This window comes from Myotis daubentonii, chromosome 1, assembly GCF_963259705.1.
Source record: "Myotis daubentonii chromosome 1, mMyoDau2.1, whole genome shotgun sequence".
NCBI classification, from domain to species: domain Eukaryota; kingdom Metazoa; phylum Chordata; class Mammalia; order Chiroptera; family Vespertilionidae; genus Myotis; species Myotis daubentonii.
Window position 1 is genome coordinate 139007537 of NC_081840.1, and position 21808 is coordinate 139029344.

Below are 21808 nucleotides of genomic sequence, written 5' to 3' on the forward strand. Positions count from 1 at the left end.
TAATGCGAGTCCCACATCCTTCTTTTGTTAATGAAGAGAGTGGGTCTGAGAGGTCACATGACTTGTTGGAAGCCTAGGTTTTAGGCAGGACTCCTGAGACCCAGCCCAGTGCTTTCTCCAGGGAACTCGGTGGCCAAGGACGTTTTCCTGCCGCATCTGTGATATTGTTTAAGAGCTGCTCCCTGTGACAGACCTGGCGAGTTCCTGAAGTGCTTCTGAATGTGCACTACTTTCTCTTCCTATTCCGGCTTTTAAAGAAGTAACTCCCTTTTCTCAGTTAAGTGGAATATTCCAACCTGGCACCCATTTGCCAACCATTGAGAAGGAATGGAGAGGCCCTACTCATGTCCTGCTCTCAGAGCCTTGTCATTGCCTGCTTCCGTTCTGACCCTACCAGGTCGGAGGCCTCTAGAATGTACCGTGCATCTCTTCCCTTCAGTGTGTGTTTCAGATAAAGTCCACTTCAAGTGAAATGTGTCTAAGCCTTTACTCTACGCCCCCTCAGTTATTACCTGTAATAGTATTCTTATGCTTGCTTGGTTTATGTTAATGGGGGAATCGAACTTGTAAGTGGTTGGCCTGTCAGTTATTATAATAGCTATTTTTGATCTTGGAGATGAAACAAATGCTTCAGAAACCACCTTCAGATATAAAAATCTAAAGATCCTGTTACCAGGATGATGGAATTAAAAATAAAGAATTAGCCTGGCAGGCATGGCTTAGTGGTTGAGTGTTGACCTATGAACCAGGAAGTCATGGTTGGATTCCCAGTCAGGGCACATGCCCAGATTATGTGCAGGAGGCAGCTGATCAATGATTCTGTGTCATCATTGATGTTTCTATCTCTCTCTCCCTCTCTGAAATCAATAAAAATGTATTTTTTAAAAATAAAGACATAATCTATTTCACCGGAGTACTCTTCTCCAATTACAGGTGAAGGTAAGAGCTAACCCAATTGCCTGCAAACTCATTTGAACAAGTGTCTCATTTTGAATAACTGCAGGGAAAGAGTCAGAAATAGCAGTTTTTTGCTGCAACATCTTTATTTCTAAAGTGTGATTTTTCATATTTCATGATTGTTGACTTTTTTTCTTCTTGACAAACACACACACACACGAAATCTGCTAGGTTATATTCATACATTCACAGCTGCCACAGTCCCTCTCGGTATTCTGTAAATGAGATTTCTAGTGTGAGATCATTAATTAAACTATTATTTTTGTCTTCCAGAACAAGGAAAAAGCAATCTGCATGTAACGTCATTAGAAGATGCAGAATGCCGAAGAACCAAGGAACGCCTTTCTAATGGGAACAGTCGAGTTTCAGTTTCCAAGGCTTCCCGAAACATCCCACGGAGACACACCCTAGGTGGGCCCCGAAGTTCCAAAGAAATACTGGGAATGCAAACATCTGAGATGGATAGGAAGAGAGAAGCTTTCCTGGAACATCTCAAGCAGAAATACCCGCACCATGCCACAGCAATCATGGGCCACCAGGAGAGGCTGAGAGACCAGGTACGAATGTGCTACCATTTCGCTCTGCAAAGCTCATTCTTTAATGAACATGAAGGAAAGCAAAGTGAACTTCGGTTTAAAAGGGGAAAAATAAATGAGTGGACTGTGCCCACCACTAAGTTGCTCCATATCTCAAGAAGAGAGATCCAGAGAGTGGGCAGTTCTCCGAAAAGGGTCCCCATGGTCAGCCACAAATGCATCTGAAGTGCAGGCAGGGAAGGGGTATTACTTGACTGAATAAAGCATAGGATCAACTGCTGTGCACCCTGTTAGCACCGAGTGCTTGGCACAGTGAATGAATGAGTATATAAATACGTTTTCAGGGTAAAACAGAGCACGGGGGGGATAAACTTGAGACCAACCCCTTTTCCTTAAGAAGCTGACATTAGGGTTTTGTTTCTGCTCACGCTTTTTCTTTTTAATCACAGATGTTTTCCTTTTGCATGCTTGGTTTTCTGCTGTCTTCAGCTACCTGTTTTCTCAGGTTATCTTGACAGCCAGACAGATATCACCCAACTGTGGCTTGGGGTGTTTTTGTTTCTTGTCTGTGTGCAATTACCTTTTAGCTGACAGGAGACGGGAGGCCTTCTCTGTCGACCTCACAGCCATGTTATTAGATTGACCTTTCAGGATGGGGAACGTAGCAAAGGACTCAGAGCATTTAGTGATTTGGGTGGTCAGGGAAGAGGGCAAGCTGTTATTGATTTCCACCCTCCAGGTAGAGAGGCAAGCACAGTGTTTTAAGTCTTCTATCTCGCAAATAAGTTAGTTACAAAAGTGATGTCTAACTAGCTCAACTTTTGAGCACCCATGGAAGTGGAGATTATCATCAGTTTAAATTATTTAAACGTATGCTTTATCTCAATTTCATTTTTTCCCCTTAAATTCAACCTTCTAAACTATAAAATCTTTATCAGAGTGCCTAAAACCGTGATGTGCTTTGTCGACTGTGTGTTTGCTTTCTGTTCACATGGCCAAAAGGCAGTTGACCTAGAGAGGAGAAAAGAAATGGGAGCCCTGTTTGATGTGGAGATGTGCAGATCACTTGCTTGGTAATTAAGGAAAGGAGGGCTATCTTTTCATTTCAAGCATACATGCATACTGCGGAGCTACTGTGGGTTGGGTTCCAGACCACTGCGATAAATCTAGTCATAATCTTTTTGCTGGTAGAGAGTCTTGTCTTCCATTTGTAAACAGCACATCTGTCAAGGGCAGTAAAGTGAAGTACAATAAAATGAGGTGTGCCTGTATATAGAAAATACCCCCTGTTTTCTATTTTTAAATTGTACTTACTTATTTTTTACTTTTCCCAGTTTTATTGAGATATAATTGATATATAACATAAATACCCTTGTTTTCTATTAAAAGTAGAGTCACGATCCATTTAAGTACTAGAATCGGTACCTCTCCCTATGTCACATTTTTGGTGAGACACCATCCTATCTAATAAAAGAGAAACATGGTAATTAGTGTACAACCACTACCCTTCCCATTGGGTAATCAGGGAGATATGCAAATTAACTGCCAGCCAAGATGGCGGCCGGCAGCCAGGCAGCTGACGCGAACAGGGAGGCTTGCTTGCTTCAGTGACGGAGGGAGCCAAGCTTCCCCGCCTGCCTTGCTGGCCTCTCAGCTGTACTCTAAGCAACATTGTAAGAAATATAGAAGCTAAACAAAACCCTGGGCTTCAGCCAGCAGGACCGCAACATTGTTTCAAATACAGAAGGGTAAACAAAGGCCAGAAACCTGCTTTCAGTAGTGGAGGTCTCATAGCTGGAGCCGAGCCTCAGAGCTAAAGCTGGCCCAGAATTAAAAAAAAAAGGAAAAAAGGAGCGGTTGGGAGCTTCAGTCACCCCCAGCCTGAAAATGGCCCTCAGCCCCTCACCCAGGCTGGCCAGGCACTCCAGTGGGGACCCCCACTCTAAAGGGTGTGTGACCAGCTGCAAACAGCCATCATCCCCTCACCCATGCTGGCCAGGCACCCAAGTGGGACCCCCACCCTGAAGGGGGTGTGACCAGATGCAAACAGCCATCATCCCCTCACCCACGCTGGCCAGGCACCCAAGCGGGACCCCCACCCTGATCCAGGACACCCTTCAGGGCAAACCAGCTGGCACCCACCCATGCACCAGGCCTCTACCCTATATAGTAAAAGGGTAATATGCCTCCCAGCACCGGGATCAGCGGAGCCGCGAGGCCTCCCAGCACCGGGATCAGCGTGACAGGGGGCAGCGCCCAAACCCCCTGATCGCCCTGCGGCTCTGTGTGTGACAGGGGGTGTGGCCACAACCTCCCTATCCGCCCTGCTCTGTTCCTGACAGGGGGGAGCTCCCCAACCCCCTGATCGCCCTGTGGCTCTGTGTGTGACAGGGTGCGGCGCCCCAACCCCCTGATCAGCCCTGCTCTGTGTGTGACAGGGGGGAGCTCCCCAAACCCCTGATCGCCCTGCAGCTCTGTGTGTGACAGGAGGCGGGGCCACAACCTCCCTATCCACCCTGCTCTGTTCCTGACACGGGGGGAGCTCCCCAACCCCCTGATCGCCCTGTGGCTCTGTGTGTGACAGGGTGTGGCGCCCAACCCCCCCCCCCCCCTCGCCCCATCGGCCCTGCCCTGAGTGTGACAGTGGCGGCACCCCAACCCCCTGATCCGCCCTGCTCTGTGTGTGACAGGGGCGGTTCCCCAACCGCCTGATGGGCCCTGCTCTGTGCGTGACAGGGGGTGGCGCCGCAACCTCCCTATCGACCCTGCCTTGAGTGTGACAGGGGGCGGTGCCCCAACCCCCCAATCGGCCCTACCCTGAGCGTGACTAGGGGTGGCATCGCAACCTCCCAATCCGCCCTGCTCTGTGCATGACAGGGGGCAGCGCCCCAACTCTCCAATCGGTCCTGCTCTGAGCCCGACCAGGGGCTGCACCTAGGGATTGGGCCTTCTCTCTGCCACCCGGGAGCAGGCCTAAGCCAGCAGGTCGTTATCTCCCGAGGGGTCCCAGATTGCAAGAGGGCACAGGCTGGGCTGAGGGACCTCCTCTCCCCTCCACCCCCCAAGTGCACAAATTTTTGTGCACCAGGCCTCTAGTATTTTATACGAAGCAGTTCCAATTGAGGAAACTCACTCAAGGTAGTTATAATTGCACAATTTGCTCAGAAGAAAGCTGGGATTTGAATCCAGATAAGTTTGAGCTTAGAATCCTTGTTTATTCCACTGTTCTCTAAGTGGAAGATCACTGATTATAGAGACAAGGTAGTATGGTCTATGTCTAGGATGTAAGGGTCATGGAGTGTGTGTGTGTGTGTGTGTGTGTGTGTGTGTGTGTACATGCATGCACATGCACATGTGACCATGGGGGCAAGGGTCAGGGTAAAGGAAGCTAGAAAACTGATTATGTATTGAGTGAAGAGAGAAAATATTTTTTAATGTTAAAATATATTACTTTCTTTCTGAAATATAGAAATTAGTCTGTCAAAAATGGTATGCTTTTCATGTCAAAAGTATTCCAGTTATTATCATTGCTGTTATTATTTGTGATGTCATGATTATAGCTACTACTATGATGATGGTGCTTTTAGGTTAAAACAATTACACGCGGAGCCTAAATATAGCTAGAAGGATGTAAAAGGACATGGTGTCGGATGACAGGGAATAATGATGTAGGTTAGTGGCCTCAAGCTTTGATCTCTTGTCACATATGCCTCTGCCCTGGGTGCAGTCCAGCCATGGCTGGGCAGCTGTGCCTTTGCTGGTAATTCAGGATGAATTTTTGTGTATTCCAAGCTGACCACCCAAACGGAGAAAGATTTTGATGCCTTGTTCTGTATATACATTTTTTATTCCACTGCTTTGTTGCAAATGAACCTTAATAAGCATTGTAAACATCAGTTATAAGCTCAGGCAAGGGCGTATGATATTCCCATGAACAGCACTTTCTCTAATGCCTTTTCCATTCTTTTTCTCCTGCCACTCTTTTCCTTCCTCTGTCCTTTCCTCTGCTCCATGACACCCTTTGTTTCTCCCTGACCTTCTGACAATGGATTATTCCAGGCTTCCTTTGCAGGAAGATACATGAGCTGCCATGAGGAGGAATTCAAATAGCACATGTCTGATGCTCTTCTCCAGATTCTCAATACCATGTTCTCTTCTGGTATTTTATCATCAGTTTAAATTATTAAAACTTCACCAGGAAGGTGCTTGTTTGTCAGTCTAACCTGGGAAAAAGATAATTGGCTAGAGGGGTGGAGCCACTGCTAGCACGAAAAATCCTCCCAGAAAAGTGGCCTTAGTGAGGAGAGTGCCGTTGAATAAGATGCTGAAAATGCTGTATCTAGCACCTTACATGAAATATTTTTTTAAAAAAAATGTTATGGAATTTATCAGGGTGACATTAGTTAACAAAATTATATAAGTTTCAAGTGTACAATTCTATAATGCATCATCTGTATATTGTATTGTATGTTAACTACCCAAAGTCAAGTCTCCTTCCATCACCAATTGTCCCCCCTTTATTCCCTTCTACCTCCCTGTTATTGATGGGGTGCCCTCTGTGTCCCCACCTGTTGCAGGTGGAAGTGGAATTCTTGCAATATCGGCAAGGAGAGGAATTTTCTGAGATTTGCACAGGAGGATGAGTGATATTGATTTCTGTGGAATTAAACCCCTGGGTTTCCAAGGCCCCATTTCCCTCCATGCTGCCATGGAAAAAGCCCAGTCTTGTCTTTAGCAGTGCTAGGATTAAATCCAGTGCCCAGAGTTGCATCTCTGTATTAAAGCACAGTCTAGTCCAGCATCTGGCTGGCTTAATTTGTGTTTCCAGCTGCAGTCCCTTGCTCTTGGGGTCCACATGGGCATGGGCCGCTTAAGGCCACATGACAGGCTAGCACATGGGCAAGTGTAGGTCACAAGCAAGAGAGTGCAAAAGAGCAGGAGCACAAGAGAGAGAGAGAGAGAGAACCTTTTGTTTCAGGGTTATAACTGGGAGCTTAACCAATTCATCCTTCAGGATTTTTCGTGCTAGCAGTGGCTCCACCCCTCTAGCCACTTTTCTTTTTCCAGGTTAGACTGACAAACAAGCACCTTCCCTACATCCCCTGCCTTCACTGTGCATGTGCCCATCTTCCCCTTTGTTGGACCCCTTCCCCAGTGACGTGCAGTGAAGGGACCAGTGGTTCCTCAGGGAGTGTGAAATTGCAGCTTCCTGGTGAAGTTGCCCAGATGACCATGCTTGTAATGTTTGGCCTCCCCTTTGCTCTTTTCCTATTATTCATATTAATAACTAGCTAATTGTGACAGTAGCACCCCCCTTTCCCTCTGGAAATAACCATACTGTTGTCTGTGCCTATGATTTTTTTCTTAACCCCTTCACGTTTTTCACCCATTACACAAAATATTTTGATACTAAGGGACTCTAGATTCTAATCATTACACAAAATATTTCGATACTAAGGGAATCTAGATTCTAATTCCTCGGTATTATATAAAAAGAGAATTAGAGAAAACTTTATATTTTGAAAATTGAATTTAAGCACTGGAAGATTCATGGTTGAAAACTTATATTCAAGTCTTTGAAATTTAGTCAACCAAGAATTTTCTAAGGTCTAAATTATTGTTAAGCAAACTAGGTTTCTTTCCACTACCTTAAAAAATGCAGATGACTATTATTGCAGCCTAGTGCTTATCTGCATAATAGCAGCTGTCATTATCACTGACTCCCCCAAGCTTCTGTGCGGGGCAATCAGACTGTGATGCTCTATCACCTGGCAGCTAAGGCTTGGCTCTGGAGTCAGGCAGGGCTGAGCTGGTATCCAGCCTCCATCCATGTGCTAATTGTGTGATTTGGAGCTAATGACTGAATCTTCTCTGTCTCACTTCCCTTATATGTCACAAGACAATAATAACTGTATCATAGAGTACTGAGGAAGAAAATGATGGATCCTTTTACTGCCACAATGACAGCTCTTAGCATTGCACTATTCTGGTTTATGATGTCCAAAAGAAGAGTCTCAGAAGCTCTATTTTCAAATTAGTATTTAAATTCATTTTATTTTTTTAACAACACATATTTAAGTTACCCGAAGAAGTTTATTTTTCCTATTGACAGAACAAAATTGTATTATATTTCTGAAACTTACTTTGAAAACTTAAAATTTGGATTTCTTTTACTTATACGTGTGTGTGTGTGTGTGTGTGTGTGTGTGTGTGTGTGTGTGTAAATATCTATATACCAGGTGTACCGGTTAATAATGCAGATTTTGTAATCAAAGAAAACACTATGATTTCAAGAGAAAAATCAAAAGTGCTTTATTCAAAGTAATGTCCATTGCTAGCTACACATTTCCCCCATCTTTCAGGTAATTTGTGGATACCATCCCAATAGAACTTTTCTTGTTTTGAGGCAAACCATTCAGAGACCCAATTTTCCACTCCATCATACATTTTGAAGTGCTGCTCAGAAAGTGCGTGTGCCATCAATCGGAACAAGTGGTAATCTGAAGGAGCAAGGTCTGGTGAATACGGCGGGTGGGTTAATACTTCCCAAGCAAGATCTTTTAATGTGTCTTTAACTGGTTTTGAAGTGTGTGATGGTGCGTCATCATGAAGCAAAATTACTTTGCCGTGTCTTCTGGCACATTCTGGTCATTTCACAATCAAAGCGTGGTTCAAATTGATTATTTGTTGTCAGTAGCGATCAGTATTAATGGTTTCACCCGGTTTTAGAAGCTCATAATACACCACACCTTCCTGATCCCACCAAACGCAGAGCATTGTCTTCTCTCGGAAGCGATTTGGCCTTGCAGTCGATGTTGATGGTTGACCTGGATCAACCCATGATTTTGTGCATTTGGATTCTCAAAATAAATCCACTTTTCATCACCAGTCACAATTCGATGCAAAAAAGACTTTCTTTTGTGCTGTTGAAGCAACATTTTACTGATGACTTTTCAGTTTTCCATTTGTCTTTTGTTCAGTTGATGTGGCACCCATTTTCCTTCCTTTAAAATCTTTCCCATTGCTTGTAAATGATCGGAAATTGTTTGCTGAGCAATGTTTAATCTTTCTGCAAGTTGTTCTTGAGTTTGACAAGCGTCTTCATTCAGTAATGTTTGTAATTGTTGGTCTTCAAACTTTTTCGGTTGACCTGGACGTTTTTTGTCTTTCACATTGAAATCATCACTTTTAAAGCGTTCAAACCATCGTTCACAAGTATCTTGAGATGGAGCCTGTTCACCATAAGCTTCCCAAAGTATTCCCCAGAACTTTTCTTCAAAAGAAAGTAATGAATTAAAACTTCTTGCAAATGCTCTTTTTTGGGCACAAAATTCTACATTTTTAAGCGAAAAAATATCTATGATGTTAACACTTTCAGCAAATTTGACATATGAAGTTTTGAAGCTTACTGTCAGTACAACAAAATAGCATACATATCAAATCACATATATATCAACATATGTGTAACTCCATCTATTGAAAAAAATCTGCATTATTAACTGGTACACCTAGTATTCACACACATACACACACATATATGCACTTACAATGATAAATCTCATTGTGAGGGATACAAACAATGAGACATGACCCCTGCCTTGTAAAAGAAATAAGACATTCATGTACCCAGGCTAATCTCTCAAGATCCAGCCCAAATGTCCCACCTTGTGAGCTGTTCACAGCATCATGCGGTACCTGTACTCTGGCACATAATCATGCCTTCATTGTACATTTCTTTATGTTTCTTCCATCTAGAATATGTTTTTAGAGCACAAAAACCTTGTCTTAATCACCTTTGTAAATGTAGCATTTAAGGAGTATGCAACCTAAAGTAGGCATTATCAATTTTTGTTGAATGAATGAATGAGCCAATATTTTTAATACAATTAGAAGGTGATAGATACTATTTGAGTGATACAGATAGAGAGGGGTGGGGAATTGAGATTGGTTGCAGTTTGGGCAATCAGAAGAGATTGAGGCTAAGAAGCCAAGAAAGGCCAAGTAACTTCCTTCAAGTCAAGAAGCCAGCATTTGAACCAAGGTCAGAATTGGTTTTTCCACTTGTTAGTTAGTGACCTTGGTGTTTGCTCCCTTCACCTTAAATTTTTCTAATGTTTTGGTAACAGATTACTCGATCACAGTGGGTCAAATAACAGAGACATGTCATTGTCATTTCTTTAAAAAGATAAATCTTATTTAGTTGCAGAGTGCCTGAGGTGACCATAGAAAATGGATTTCTACACATATTTTACATCAAAAGTTACTTTTCTGAAATAGCTCCGAGCTCAGAAAGGTCTGTAGTTCAGCAGTCTTCTCGCAGTCCTGGGCACTGTGTAACTACACAGTTTGGAAGTGCTCTTCTTTTATTTATTTCTTTAATTTTAATCTCCTGTGGATATGTTTTTATTGATTTTAGAGAGAGAGGAACACTGATGCGAGAGAGAACCATAGATCAGTTGCCTCCCATACGTGCCCCAGCCAGGGATCGAACCCACAACTTAAGTATGTGCCCTCACCAGGAATCAAATCTGCAGCCTTTTTGGTGTACGGATGATGCTTCAATCAACTGAGCCATAGGCCAGGGCAGAAATGCTCTTCTTTCATTTCTTCACTAATGAAGAAACATGTCCAGGTGGCCTCTCACCTACATGAACAAGCTTCTTACTCCTAGATTCAGAAACCTTTTGTCCACCTTTATTCTCAGTTACATATAGAATTTCCATTTAACTAGGTATAACAGTACCCACTTTGCAGTTACAAGTAGCTAATATGTATTCTTATATCTAATGTAGTCAAGTTTTAGGAGTCAAGAGTAATACATTTTAACTTAAAAGTCTGATGTGTTCTTTCATTCAATACAAAGAGTAAGAAAGATATGAAGGAGAATTTTCCTTTCACATGACTGTCGCCACAATAAGGAGGCAAGACCATGAACGTTAACACCATCTGAAATGGCGTCACTCACGCCAGGAGGCCTCTTGTCCGGCTCCTTTCCTCAGCCGGGCTGTGTTGCCAAGTGCCCAGCAGGCCCCTCTCTGTGTTTGTGCGGAAATAGCACTGGAGCTGTTTTCTCTGTGCCTGGTGAGTTTGGCACCACTCACCACTGTCTACTGTAGTCTGTGGTATCTATGCACAAGTGTAACTGTACTACCGATTGTGAAAATGAAAATCAGGAAAATATCTATTGGTCTGTTAATTCATAAACATCCAAGTTCTAGTTTATGCTTCTCTTTTTTTTTTAACACTCTCTCAAGAACTGCATTCATTGGTGAAGAGTTGTTCAATGGAGTTTGGAACGGGAGGCTTTGGTCAGACTCAACATTATCCATTCCCTTGACTGACATCTCCTTTTCAGAAGGCATATACTTGATTTTGTCAGAATCATGGAAAATGACACAGTTAAAAACAGAGAACAAGAGAAGTCTTTAACTGCATTTGAATCAGAAGACCAGGTCTTAAGAAACCAACACTACTTCAATTTGGCAGAATACAGGCATTTTTACTTCTCTTCCATCAAAACGCACTGAAAATAATTAGGAGTATTAGAAAGAGGAAAAAATACCCCTCTTGAATAAAACAAGGATGTGATCAGGACCCCTATACACAGAATATAGAAAGAAAAGCTGAGTTAAAGGAGGAAAGTGTGCTACCAACAATATTATGATCTTGACCTCATCTTCAATAGATGGAGCTTTATTGATGCAGAGCAAGGTTAATGAAAGAGAGAAGTATTACCAGATCACAACTCGTGCAATCACAGAATGCCGTGATTAAGAGCTTCGCTGTGAGCCTCACAAACATTGAATGCTACAAACTGAAGAGTGAGGGGGACATGTGTTTAGGACAAAGCAAGTAACATTTTTGTGGCAAAGGCATTGATATCACAAACTGGAGATGCCTTGCTTGGCTCTTTCCTTTTGCAAGCTAGTTTTCAGTAGCTATCCATTCAAATGTGAGTTATAATAAAAAAGGAGCCAATAGGAGACATATACCTTAACACTGTTATATCAATCAGGATAGTCTTGATAATGCTGCATAATAAACCCTGTGGATTGTGGTAATTTCCTGTGTGTGTGTGTGTGTGTGTGTGTGTGTTATAATACAAAAACATTTTAGAGAAGCTGTCCTTGCAATGACTTATTGATTCAGGCTACTTCCATTTTATAACAATGCCATCTTAACACATGGATTACAAGTCACATGCCAGAGAGAGAGAGAGATAGTGGGTTTTACATAAGCTCTTAAATCTGTTAGCCAGAAGTGGCATATGCCACTTTCCTTCATTGTAGCTCTTGGTTCTGGCATCTGCTGGGATGTTTGCTTTATTCAGATTTTAGCTGTGGAGTCTAGTTTAGGAAGGAAATACCCCATTTACTTATATCCATACTCCCAAATATACGTAATGATTTCTCACCTTCATTGTACTAGTATATAGCACTTTACACCTATCTGTACAATAGTATATCACATTTATATAATATAAATTAAAATATATTTATATCTTTATGTAATGGCCTCTTTATGACTCCTTTTTGATGAATTTAATTGTATCATAACAGAACTTCTATCACACTGAATTACTCCTCATGCTGTAGATCTCAGTATCAGTTTATATCTTGGGGAATAGACATAGTTCCTCCAACATGTATGAAAAATTCCAAATTAATCAGATTTTTGCCTACCACATTGGTCTTAACTCTGGCAAATATATATATATATATATATATATATATATATATATATATATATATATTTGAAATTCACAAATATTCATCTAATTCATCTATATTCATGGATATATGTATCCATGAAGCCTGTAAGGTGAGGCTAATAGAACTAAAGATCCACTGGTAGACCTTTCAGCTAGTGGAGGACTTTGGCTATGTGAGGGTCTGGGTAAAAGGCTAGTGTGTACAAGGGATAGATTTTAAAAAATTATATGTATTTTGTAAGTAAATGCATACATAAATATAAAGTTTATGAATTATACTAAAGGAAATAGACTCAACTAAGAATTTTCTTTTTAGAGTTATTAATCCTATATAATAAAAGCCTAATATGCTAAGTGTCTGGTTGTCTGGTCATCTGTTCAACCAATTAAAGCATAATATGCTAATGATATGCTACAGCCACTCAATCGCTCGCTATGACGTGCACTGACCACTAGGGGACAGACAGTCGATTGGTCGATCAGTCGCTATGATGTGCACTGACGACCAGGGGGCAGCCCCTCTGACTGATAGGTTAGCTTGCTGCTGGGGTCCGGCCGATCAGGACTGAGTGAGATGGGCCCGACATGTCCTGGAGCCCTCCCGCGGTCCCTCCCAGGCTGGCCAACCTCTTGCATCCCTCCCCAGCCCAATTGTGCACCGCTGGGGTCCCTCGGCCTGGCCTGCACCCTCTCGCAATCCGGGACCCCTTAGGAGATCTCGGAGAGCTGGTATCAGCGCCATCCCACAGGCCAGGCCGAGGGACCCCACTGGTGCATGAATTCATGTACCATGCCTCCAGTTTATTATAATCCGAAGGGAAAAATGATGAGAGTATAGCCATGTTTAGTAGCAAAAATCATTTAGCTGTTTTGAAGTAATGATTTTACAGACCAGTCTTTTACCTAAACCTGAAGGGAAAAGGAAACTTATTGGTAATTAAGAAATATAACACAATGTATACGGAATAAATAACAATAGAAAGAGGGAAGAAATACCCTGCGTGGACTGCCATGAACATGGAGAATATTAGATAAGCAATTAGCATTCCTTTAGTACTGTTTTTGTCAGCTACTATTTATAGTCGTGAAAAGGTAGAGAAACATTTATTGGCATCAGCTAAAATTGTGTCACTATTGCTCTTTACACATGTTATTTCGTTTTCCCAACAGTCCTGTGGGGTAGGCACTATTATTAACTCTCCTTAACAAAATGGGAAACTGAGCACAGAGCATGTAGACAATGTGTCCTATTGTCTGTGGGAACCTTGCTCTCAACCTACAGATTATATCGTCTAATGAGTGACAGAATCGAAAGACAGTCTGAAATGCTGAGGAAACAGAGAAGGAACAGAATAGGGGACTAGTTTGCTTGTGTCCATAAGTGTAAAATGTAGTGGTGATCCTAGAATGGCTGAAGTGCCGTGTCCTAATTACATTGGCCTTCAATAATTCGGGGAAGAAAAGGAACTTGGCACTAAAGAAGCAGTGGCATAAATAGTGGTGAGTCTCTGAGAAGATAAAAATTGAGAAAATTTTTAAATTATAATTTGCATTTAGAAACTTGATATTAGTGCAGCCGTGCGTGGGCAAAGTACGGCCCGCGGGCCGGATCCGGCCCGTTTGAAATGAATAAAACTAAAAAACAAACAAACAAACAAACAAACAAAAAAAACCATACCTTTTTATGTAATGATGTTTACTTTGAATTTATATTAGTTCACACAAACACTCCATCCATGCTTTTGTTCCGGCCCTCCGATCCAGTTTAAGAACCCATTGTGGCCCTCGAGTCAAAAAGTTTACCCACCCCTGTATTAGTGTATATGTGAGTGTTCAATGAACTACTAGAGACCCATGGATAAAGAATATGATAGGATTGAAAGAATCAGTACAAAAAAAAGTCTTCAGAATAATCTTGGCTATGTCTAAGGGCAATCAGAGTGTCATCAGAAATAATAATCATCTAAATTTGGTTGTGATGAGAAACAATAGTTTTAAAAAAAAGCAGAAGGAGCAGTCTAATGCTTAACAGATGATGCTACTCAAGGGACCAGATGAAGGAGTTAGCTGGGAAATGTTTCCCTGAGGACTGATATTTTGAAATGCAACTTAAAGGGTGTTAGAAGTGCATTTTAGATTTGGAATATTACATAAGAGGACACATTGTCCTAGGGATTGAGCAATCAATAAGACTAAATTCAAGGGGTTATGATTTTACTTGCAAAATTGACTTCAAGTTGACATTAATCATACAAGACAGAGAAAAAGAGAAGAGTCCTAAATGGTAATCGTTCATAACACATGGCTCTTGATCTGTGGTTTAATTGGGTGCCACCAACCGCTGTGACAGCTTTGGTTTTAATTAGTGTTGTGGAAGAGCAAGACAACACATTTTGAGAACAGTGCTATATTAAGAAGAGCTTTGCAGAAAATCAAAATAAGATGCTCCTGGAAAACCTCCCAAGGAGTGCCTGAGAGTCGGAGGGAAAGCAAAGGGGTGTCAGGAACCGAGGTACAGCTATGCAGAGGCAGAGACACCTGGGAAGTGGTCATCAGCAAAACCTCGAGAAAATTGTCACCAAATGAGATGGAAATTTCGGTATTGAATCCAAAAAAGACCAGTATGATGCAGTCCAGCACCTTGATGCAGAACTCATATTGCAAATGTCTAACTTGTCCTTCCTCTCCTCACTCATCAAGCTCGCTTCTTTGCTATTATTCATCCTTTCTCCTGCAGGGGTTTTCTTGGACTAATTTAATCAAATGGTTATTTATCAGGGATCTACACTATGAGCTTGGCATTGGGCAGAGTACAAAATACCTACCCTGCAAAGGATACCTGACTTTACTGGGAAGAGTAGTGACTTTGGGGTTCCATACAACTGAGTTTATATATGCTAGGACATACAGTTATAGACAGGCCAGTCCATTTCTCTGAGACTTTTTCTTAACCGTAGAGATGCAACAGACAATACTGTCATTCTGAGGATTAGATGCAATGTTTCTCCACTATAATGGATGTTGACAGCATGCTAAAACTCTTCTCATTAAGGGGAAGACATTCGACTTGGGAAGTCAGATTCCGTTTCTGTTAGGGCAGCCTGAAACAGTGTGCATTCTAAATTGCGATGATCTAGACCAGAATCTTGTAAAAGTATGTTACAAGAATCCTAGATCCCCAGTCTGTTAATTAGCTGTTTGGAGAGTAGGGAGAAAGTTCCTCATTTGGGGACATGCTTGGTTAGCCCAAAATAAATGAATTTCTACACTGCATGACTGCTCAAGCCTCTCTCCACTCAGTGGGAAACCCTGGCAGCCACAACATCCCTCCTCACTCACGCCTACCACGCTTGGGAGTTGGACCAGCCCCTCTTTCAACCCCAGGCAAGGTGATTTCTGCCCTTTCTTATAAAAAATATCCTCTTACACTAGTCCTCAGTTGGTAATCAAGGTGATTATTCCCCAATTTAGTTTTCATTCCATTTTGGTTCTGGAGGAGGTTCGAGAAAGACCCATCTACTTCACCACCATCTTAAAACCTTCCTCAATGGATTTTCAGCAAAACTCTATTCTATCTTCCTTTTGAGACACTTTCAGATTTGTCCTCTCAGGGCCCCACTTAAGCACCCATCTCAGCATTTTTGTCTTATCAAGTCTGCCCTTCCTTCTTTCTTCTCCTTCCGTATAACCAAGGTTTTCAGGTGTTATGCTGCACACCCTGCACACATGTGAAGGTGAGTCGTGAAGAGTGTGTAATGGGGGCCTATCAGATGGAACTTTGAACTGAAGCATTGATTTGACAAAATGTAGCGTGGGGCACAGCACACTACAGTTAAGAGGCTTCATGTCTGTCAGGCTTGCACCAATAAGTATTTCCGGATTAATGGGATGTGTAAGGACTCTGCTTCATGTGTACTCACTGAGATTATAGCTGGGAAGGTCATGAATTCTACTCAAACAGCACCAAGAGGCTGAAAGGAGAGCAGGTGGCTGGTGTGGTAGTATGGATAGTGGTTGTACATGAGAAATGAATGTGCTGTAATTACTGTTGACTGATTTTATCTTTTGCATTCTTTGTCCTCCCTCTATCTCCCCATACCCCTTCCTTTGTTCCTTCTTTTGTTCCTTTGGTTTTTAAACATTTCAACTGCACCAGAACATTCAGTGTGAGGACCACTGCACTTCCAAGCCCAGCTTGTATGCATCCCATTTCCATGCTTCTTTCTCCAGTTTCTTCATACAGCATCTGTTTTACTTCTGGTTAAGTACAAAGAAGTTTAGTGCCCATGTAAGCTGCTAGAGAGCAAATGTCTTGTTTGCACTCTCTCAGGCTTATCTTTTTTATTAAATTTTTCAGAGTCAGTTTATATTTATCTTTTTCAGATTGTTTACTTTTATCATAATTAATTGTTTTTTTCTAGTTTTTAAAGTTATTTGTGTTGTCTTTTGTTATTTTTTAAATGAGTAGTATGTTTATTCATCTTGAGTATTTATTGTTTGATAATGAAGGCATTTAAGGGCATATGATTCCTGACATCAGCTTGGGCTGTGTCCTTCAATTTTATGTGAAATATTTCCTGTTTCTTTGCTTTAAAGAAAGTTGAAATTTTTTTGTTTTGATTTTTCTCTTGGCGTTCAGGGATGGTCAGATACATTTCATTTCCAAGTAGTTGAGATTAGCATTATTTAGAATTTTTTGAATGCGATCAGAGTGAAGTGTGTATAATTCCTACTTTTCAGTTTGTTTAAGGACTTGTTGAAACATTTTTCTTATGAATTGTCAAATACAAAATCAATGTAAGTTTCTATGAATATTCATAAAAATTATCTATTTTATATGTATTATATATGTAAGGTTTGTTATTTGTATCATTCATTTCTTCTCAGACCCTATTTTATTCTTTCAGGGCTATTCAGTTCTGAATGAAGTATAATAAAGTATATCACTATAATTGTATTGTTTTCCTGGTCTTGCATTCCTAATTTTTGCCTTATGGTTCTTTTAGCTTATTTGTTATTTGTTGCAAACAGTTTTATGGATCATCATTCCTTCTCCATAAATTATGGTGGGTTTTTTGTTTTTTTTTCATTATCAAATGACTCTTTATTTTCTTTAATGTTTGTTAACCTTTTTAAATATTAGTATTATCATTCTTGCTTTACTTTTGATTGCATTTTTTCTGGTACATTTAACCATCTACTTTCAACTTTTGTTTATTAAAACTAGTATGTTTATTAGAAACTACATATAACTTGGTTTTGATTTTTTAGCCCACTCTATTAGTCTCCATTTTTTAATGGGAGAATTCAATCCATTGATATCTGCTGTAATAACCGATGAATTTTATTATATTCCTTCAACTTAATTTGACAGCAAATATGTCCATTCTTCTTTATTAAATACAGTCCTGTGCAAGAAATACTAAACAGTTACCTGAGTTTCAGTCTTGACAAGCTGTGTTTGAAATGGCAGTAGGTGCTCCAAGTGAAAACGAGTGCCAGAAAGTTGGATGTAGAAGAGGAATGGAACCTAAGCCAGAAAACATGACTGAACGGTTACATCTCGGCATTATCTGCTCTATTAGTCAGGGTTCCCCAGAGAAACAGAACCAGTAAGTTAGAGAGGAGACTGAGATTGAGAATGAAGGAGAGGGAGAGAGATTGGTTTAATTTAAGGAATTGGCTCACACAATTGTAGGAACTGGCAAATCTGCAATCTGCAAAGCAGGCTGGCAGCCTGGAGATTCAGGTAAGAGTTGGTGCTGCAGCCTTGAGTCTAAGATCTGCAGGGTAGAAACAGGCAGGGTTTGTATGTCGAGGCAGAATTTTTTCTTTGGGAGCTCTAAGATTTTGCTCGTAAGGCCTTCGACTGATTGAACAAGGCTTACCCACATATGGATGGTAATCTGCTTGACTCTATCAGCTGGCTTCAGTATTAATCACATCTAAACAATACCTTCACAGCAACATCCGAACTGGTGTCTGACACATAATTAACCATTACCTCAGCACCATAGAAAAAGTTGACTACATGTGAGTGGATAATTTCCAAAAGGAACAATAACTACAAATAAAAACAGAGCCAAAGTTCAAGGACTTAGCATTCGGCAATTAATTACCACAGTTGGTTTCCATTACTTCACTGAGAAACTCCAGTGTCCCCATTCTTTTGGTGATATTTAAGGTGTGTTCTTGACACACAAAAATGTATGCTTGTTTTTTTTTTCTTTTTAGTTTTTGTCAATTTTTCTTTAGATCGGAACTTCAGGTTGCAAACATTTCCCGAGTGTCTGCTGTTTCATTAGTTTTCTCTGTATCCTGGCGGTCTGCTTGTCCTGGGGTTATGATTTGTAACATGTTAATCCTCCCCTGTGCCTCCATAGAGCTTAAAGCTAAATAAATACCACTGCTCTACTGTTGCTGTTGTGCTCACAGACTATCCCGGTCTGGACTATTCCAGACCCCGTCCATCTGTTGACTTGGTATATCTGGGAGGATCTGCAAAGGTCTCTGTTTACCCTTTGCAATCTCATATGTACTTTCAAATTAGTTTACTAAATAAATCCTTCCAGCCTGGCTTAGTTTAGTTACGATTTCAGTATCTCCAATGATGAGCAATTTTATTAAACTAGGGTTAAGCATATGTGTTTTGGGTTCAAACCTTGGGTCTGCCTGAGTTCAAATCAATACTCCAACACTTAGTAGCCATTTAAAATTATTCAACCAGTTAACTGCCACGCATCCAAGATGGAAACCATCCCCACACGCCATGATATTTTGAATTTAATTTTAAAAAAATCAATTTGCCATGAATATTATAAAAATAAATATATCCCTCACAATTCGAGTGTTCTTGAATATTTTCAGCTGCAAATTCTCAAGAAAAATGATTTTAAAGTTGGTCAGGGCTGCCACTTAGGGAAAACTTTTTTTTTATAGACACGCCTGGCATATGGGGAAGGTCCGCTGCTTGCATCTATAGACGCTTATGGTGTACAATGGATCAAATTACCTAACTTCTCTGAGGCTCACTTTCTCTCTTTGTAACATGGGGGATATTAAATGTTCTTGCATCATGCTATTTATTGTAGTGAGGCTTAAATGAAATAAGGATTTGTTATTTTAATTATAAAAGTACTGCTTTTTTCTCCTCAAAGCAATATTTCTTTTCTACATGACAACTTCTAACTCATGTGTTTTTTTGTTTTGTTTTGTTTTGTTTTGTTTTGTTTTGTTTTGTTAATGCTCATCCAAAGATATTTTCCATTGTTTTTAGGGAGAGTGGAAGAAAGAGGGAAAGACAGAGAGAAACATTGATGTGAGAGAAACACATTGATTGGTTGCCTTCTGCACAAGCCCTGACCAGGGCCCAGGCTGGGGAGGAGCCTGCAACCAAGGTTACATGCCCTTGACTGGACTTGAATCCGGGACCTTTTGGTCTGCAGGCCGACCCTCTATTCACTGAGCTAAACCGGCTAGGGCATGATTCATGTTTTTTTAAGAAACAAAAATTCATGACATAAGTGGTTAACTACAACCTCTTTCACCAATTATTTGTATTCTTATATTTTCATGGGCTTTTTTCAGTGAGCAGTTTTCTGTGTCTGTTATAAACTAGGTTTGATGAAACAAATCCAAGAGAAAGAATCTTATTTGCTATCCAAGTCAAACAGAGATACCTCTGATGTTGCTAAATTTAGAAATAAAATACTCCAGCTACATGACTCATGGCTCTCTGATTTGGTTAATGTGGTACTCAGTTGCTGTCAGGCAAATCACAATGTTATTAAAGCTAAGTCCTACTTATTAGTTTCATTTAGGGACGTTAGGAAAAGTCATTACTGGACTGGTGATCTCTAAGCAAATCTTAGCATTTCTGCTCCGTCTCTGCCTCCCCGCACCACCCCCCCCCCCCCCGCCCTTATGTGTTGCCCTTTTTGCTGAGATTGTTCTTGTCCAAAACTTGTCCACTCTAAATATTTCAAGATCCTCACATCACCATAATGATGTCATCACTAGTTACAAATTACTCTGTAAGTCTTTACCTTTGCCTGCCTGCCCATGAATGGGCTAATCAGGTTGCTGTTACATCCGAGTTATCTTCCTATCGCCACTTACCTGACATTAGGATTCTGACTCTCCTCAGTCTCTTCTCCAAGCTTGAATTCACTAAGTAAAAGCTAAGCTATTATCGCTTCCTAAATAACCCACAGAAAAGATGCCGTGTAGTTGGTAACCACTCTGACTGCTGAATCAACTTTCGCAGACTCCTCTCTCTAATGGAACTTTGAGGAATAAGTTGAATAGTGCTCCACCCCATTATCAGATTTCAACGGAATAAAGCTTAGCTTTGGTTATATCTTGTTTTTGTTTGTTTCCCATTGTGTTTGTGCCCCACTGGGTACAGCACAGTTCGGTTCATCTGGATGTATTTTCATCTCACAGAGACAGTAATTGAATCTCTGACAATAGTCTTGCCTTTGAGGAGTGTTTCACCTCGGGGATGCCAAGTCAGGCTAGTTCTTGGTTTTCTTGGAAGGTGATGTCCCATCTGTTGACTGTGAACTGTGGCAATGCAGAATTCCCCAGACAGTCAGAGGAAGGGGCCAGAAGCATTTACAATCCTTCTATGGAAAGAGCCATTCTGTTTTTACCCGGGATCCCTCTGCATGCACCTGCAGGCTCAGCAGCGCCTGGAGGTTGATCTCTGCTCTCTGACTGAGGTTTGCAGCAGATCTGTGGCAAGTGCAAGCAGCTTCTGAGATGCCGCTGGAGGCTGCCTTCAACTGCTTTCCAGCTCTGAGCTCTCTGCTGCAGCGTTTGCTAGCCATTTGATAACATCATTATAAACTCTCATGGGTTTGGAACAAGTCCCATTCCAACCTTTCTGGGGCTTCCAGGTAAGCACTCTTGGACTTGGGTGTGTCCGCAGTAAATTTAGAGGTGAGAGGAAGAGGACTGAGCCCCAGGGTCACCAACAAGGGTTGGGCACAAATTTGGCAGAAATATGCCTAAAGCTTTATGCAGACATCAGACATTCTATCACATCCGGGGCAGCGAAAAGTGAATGAGGAAGGACTGAATATGCTAGAGACTGCTGACCATTTCCAAGAAAAGTTAACACTGATTTTGTTGTTATTCTCGTAATTTATGCAAGCTAGGACAAACATGCGAAAGACGTATGTTAGGAAAGAGTTAAAAAATTCTCAACACCTTCTCCTGCTACCTCTGCTAGCCAGAGGCCAAGGGGAAATGCACACACTCATTTCAGCAAGGAACCTGTTTTGCAAGTTTTACTGGTCAAAGTAGGAAGGGGTTACTGGAGAGCAGAGTAGAAAGCCTTAGGAGTATTGATTGAAGGTTTTTCAGAACCTACATTCTCAGCGTAACTTTATCCTTCAGAGAGGCACATGTGCCACTGTAGGTTTTCCTTCACCCGATGAAGAGCATTGTTAGACAGGGAGGGGCAGATTAACGAGTGCCTATAATTTTGATCATTGTTTTCTACAAAACAGCTCGGGCTTTGAAAATGAAGCCATCATTCTTGGCTAAGTTTTTGCCGACAGCACAAATTATACTGTGCAGAGATCCAAAGCCCCTGAAA

The 21808-nt window shown here is 41.2% G+C and overlaps 1 protein-coding gene across 1 annotated transcript in view; it reads left to right on the plus strand.

Moving 5' to 3' along the window:
- Positions 1 to 21808, plus strand: part of KIAA1217 (KIAA1217 ortholog) — a 315079-nt gene that overhangs the window by 7471 nt on the left and 285800 nt on the right. Inside the window, 1 exon segment of the mRNA XM_059660828.1 lies at positions 1231 to 1514. Within this exon segment, the coding sequence (XP_059516811.1) occupies positions 1231 to 1514 (284 nt within the window).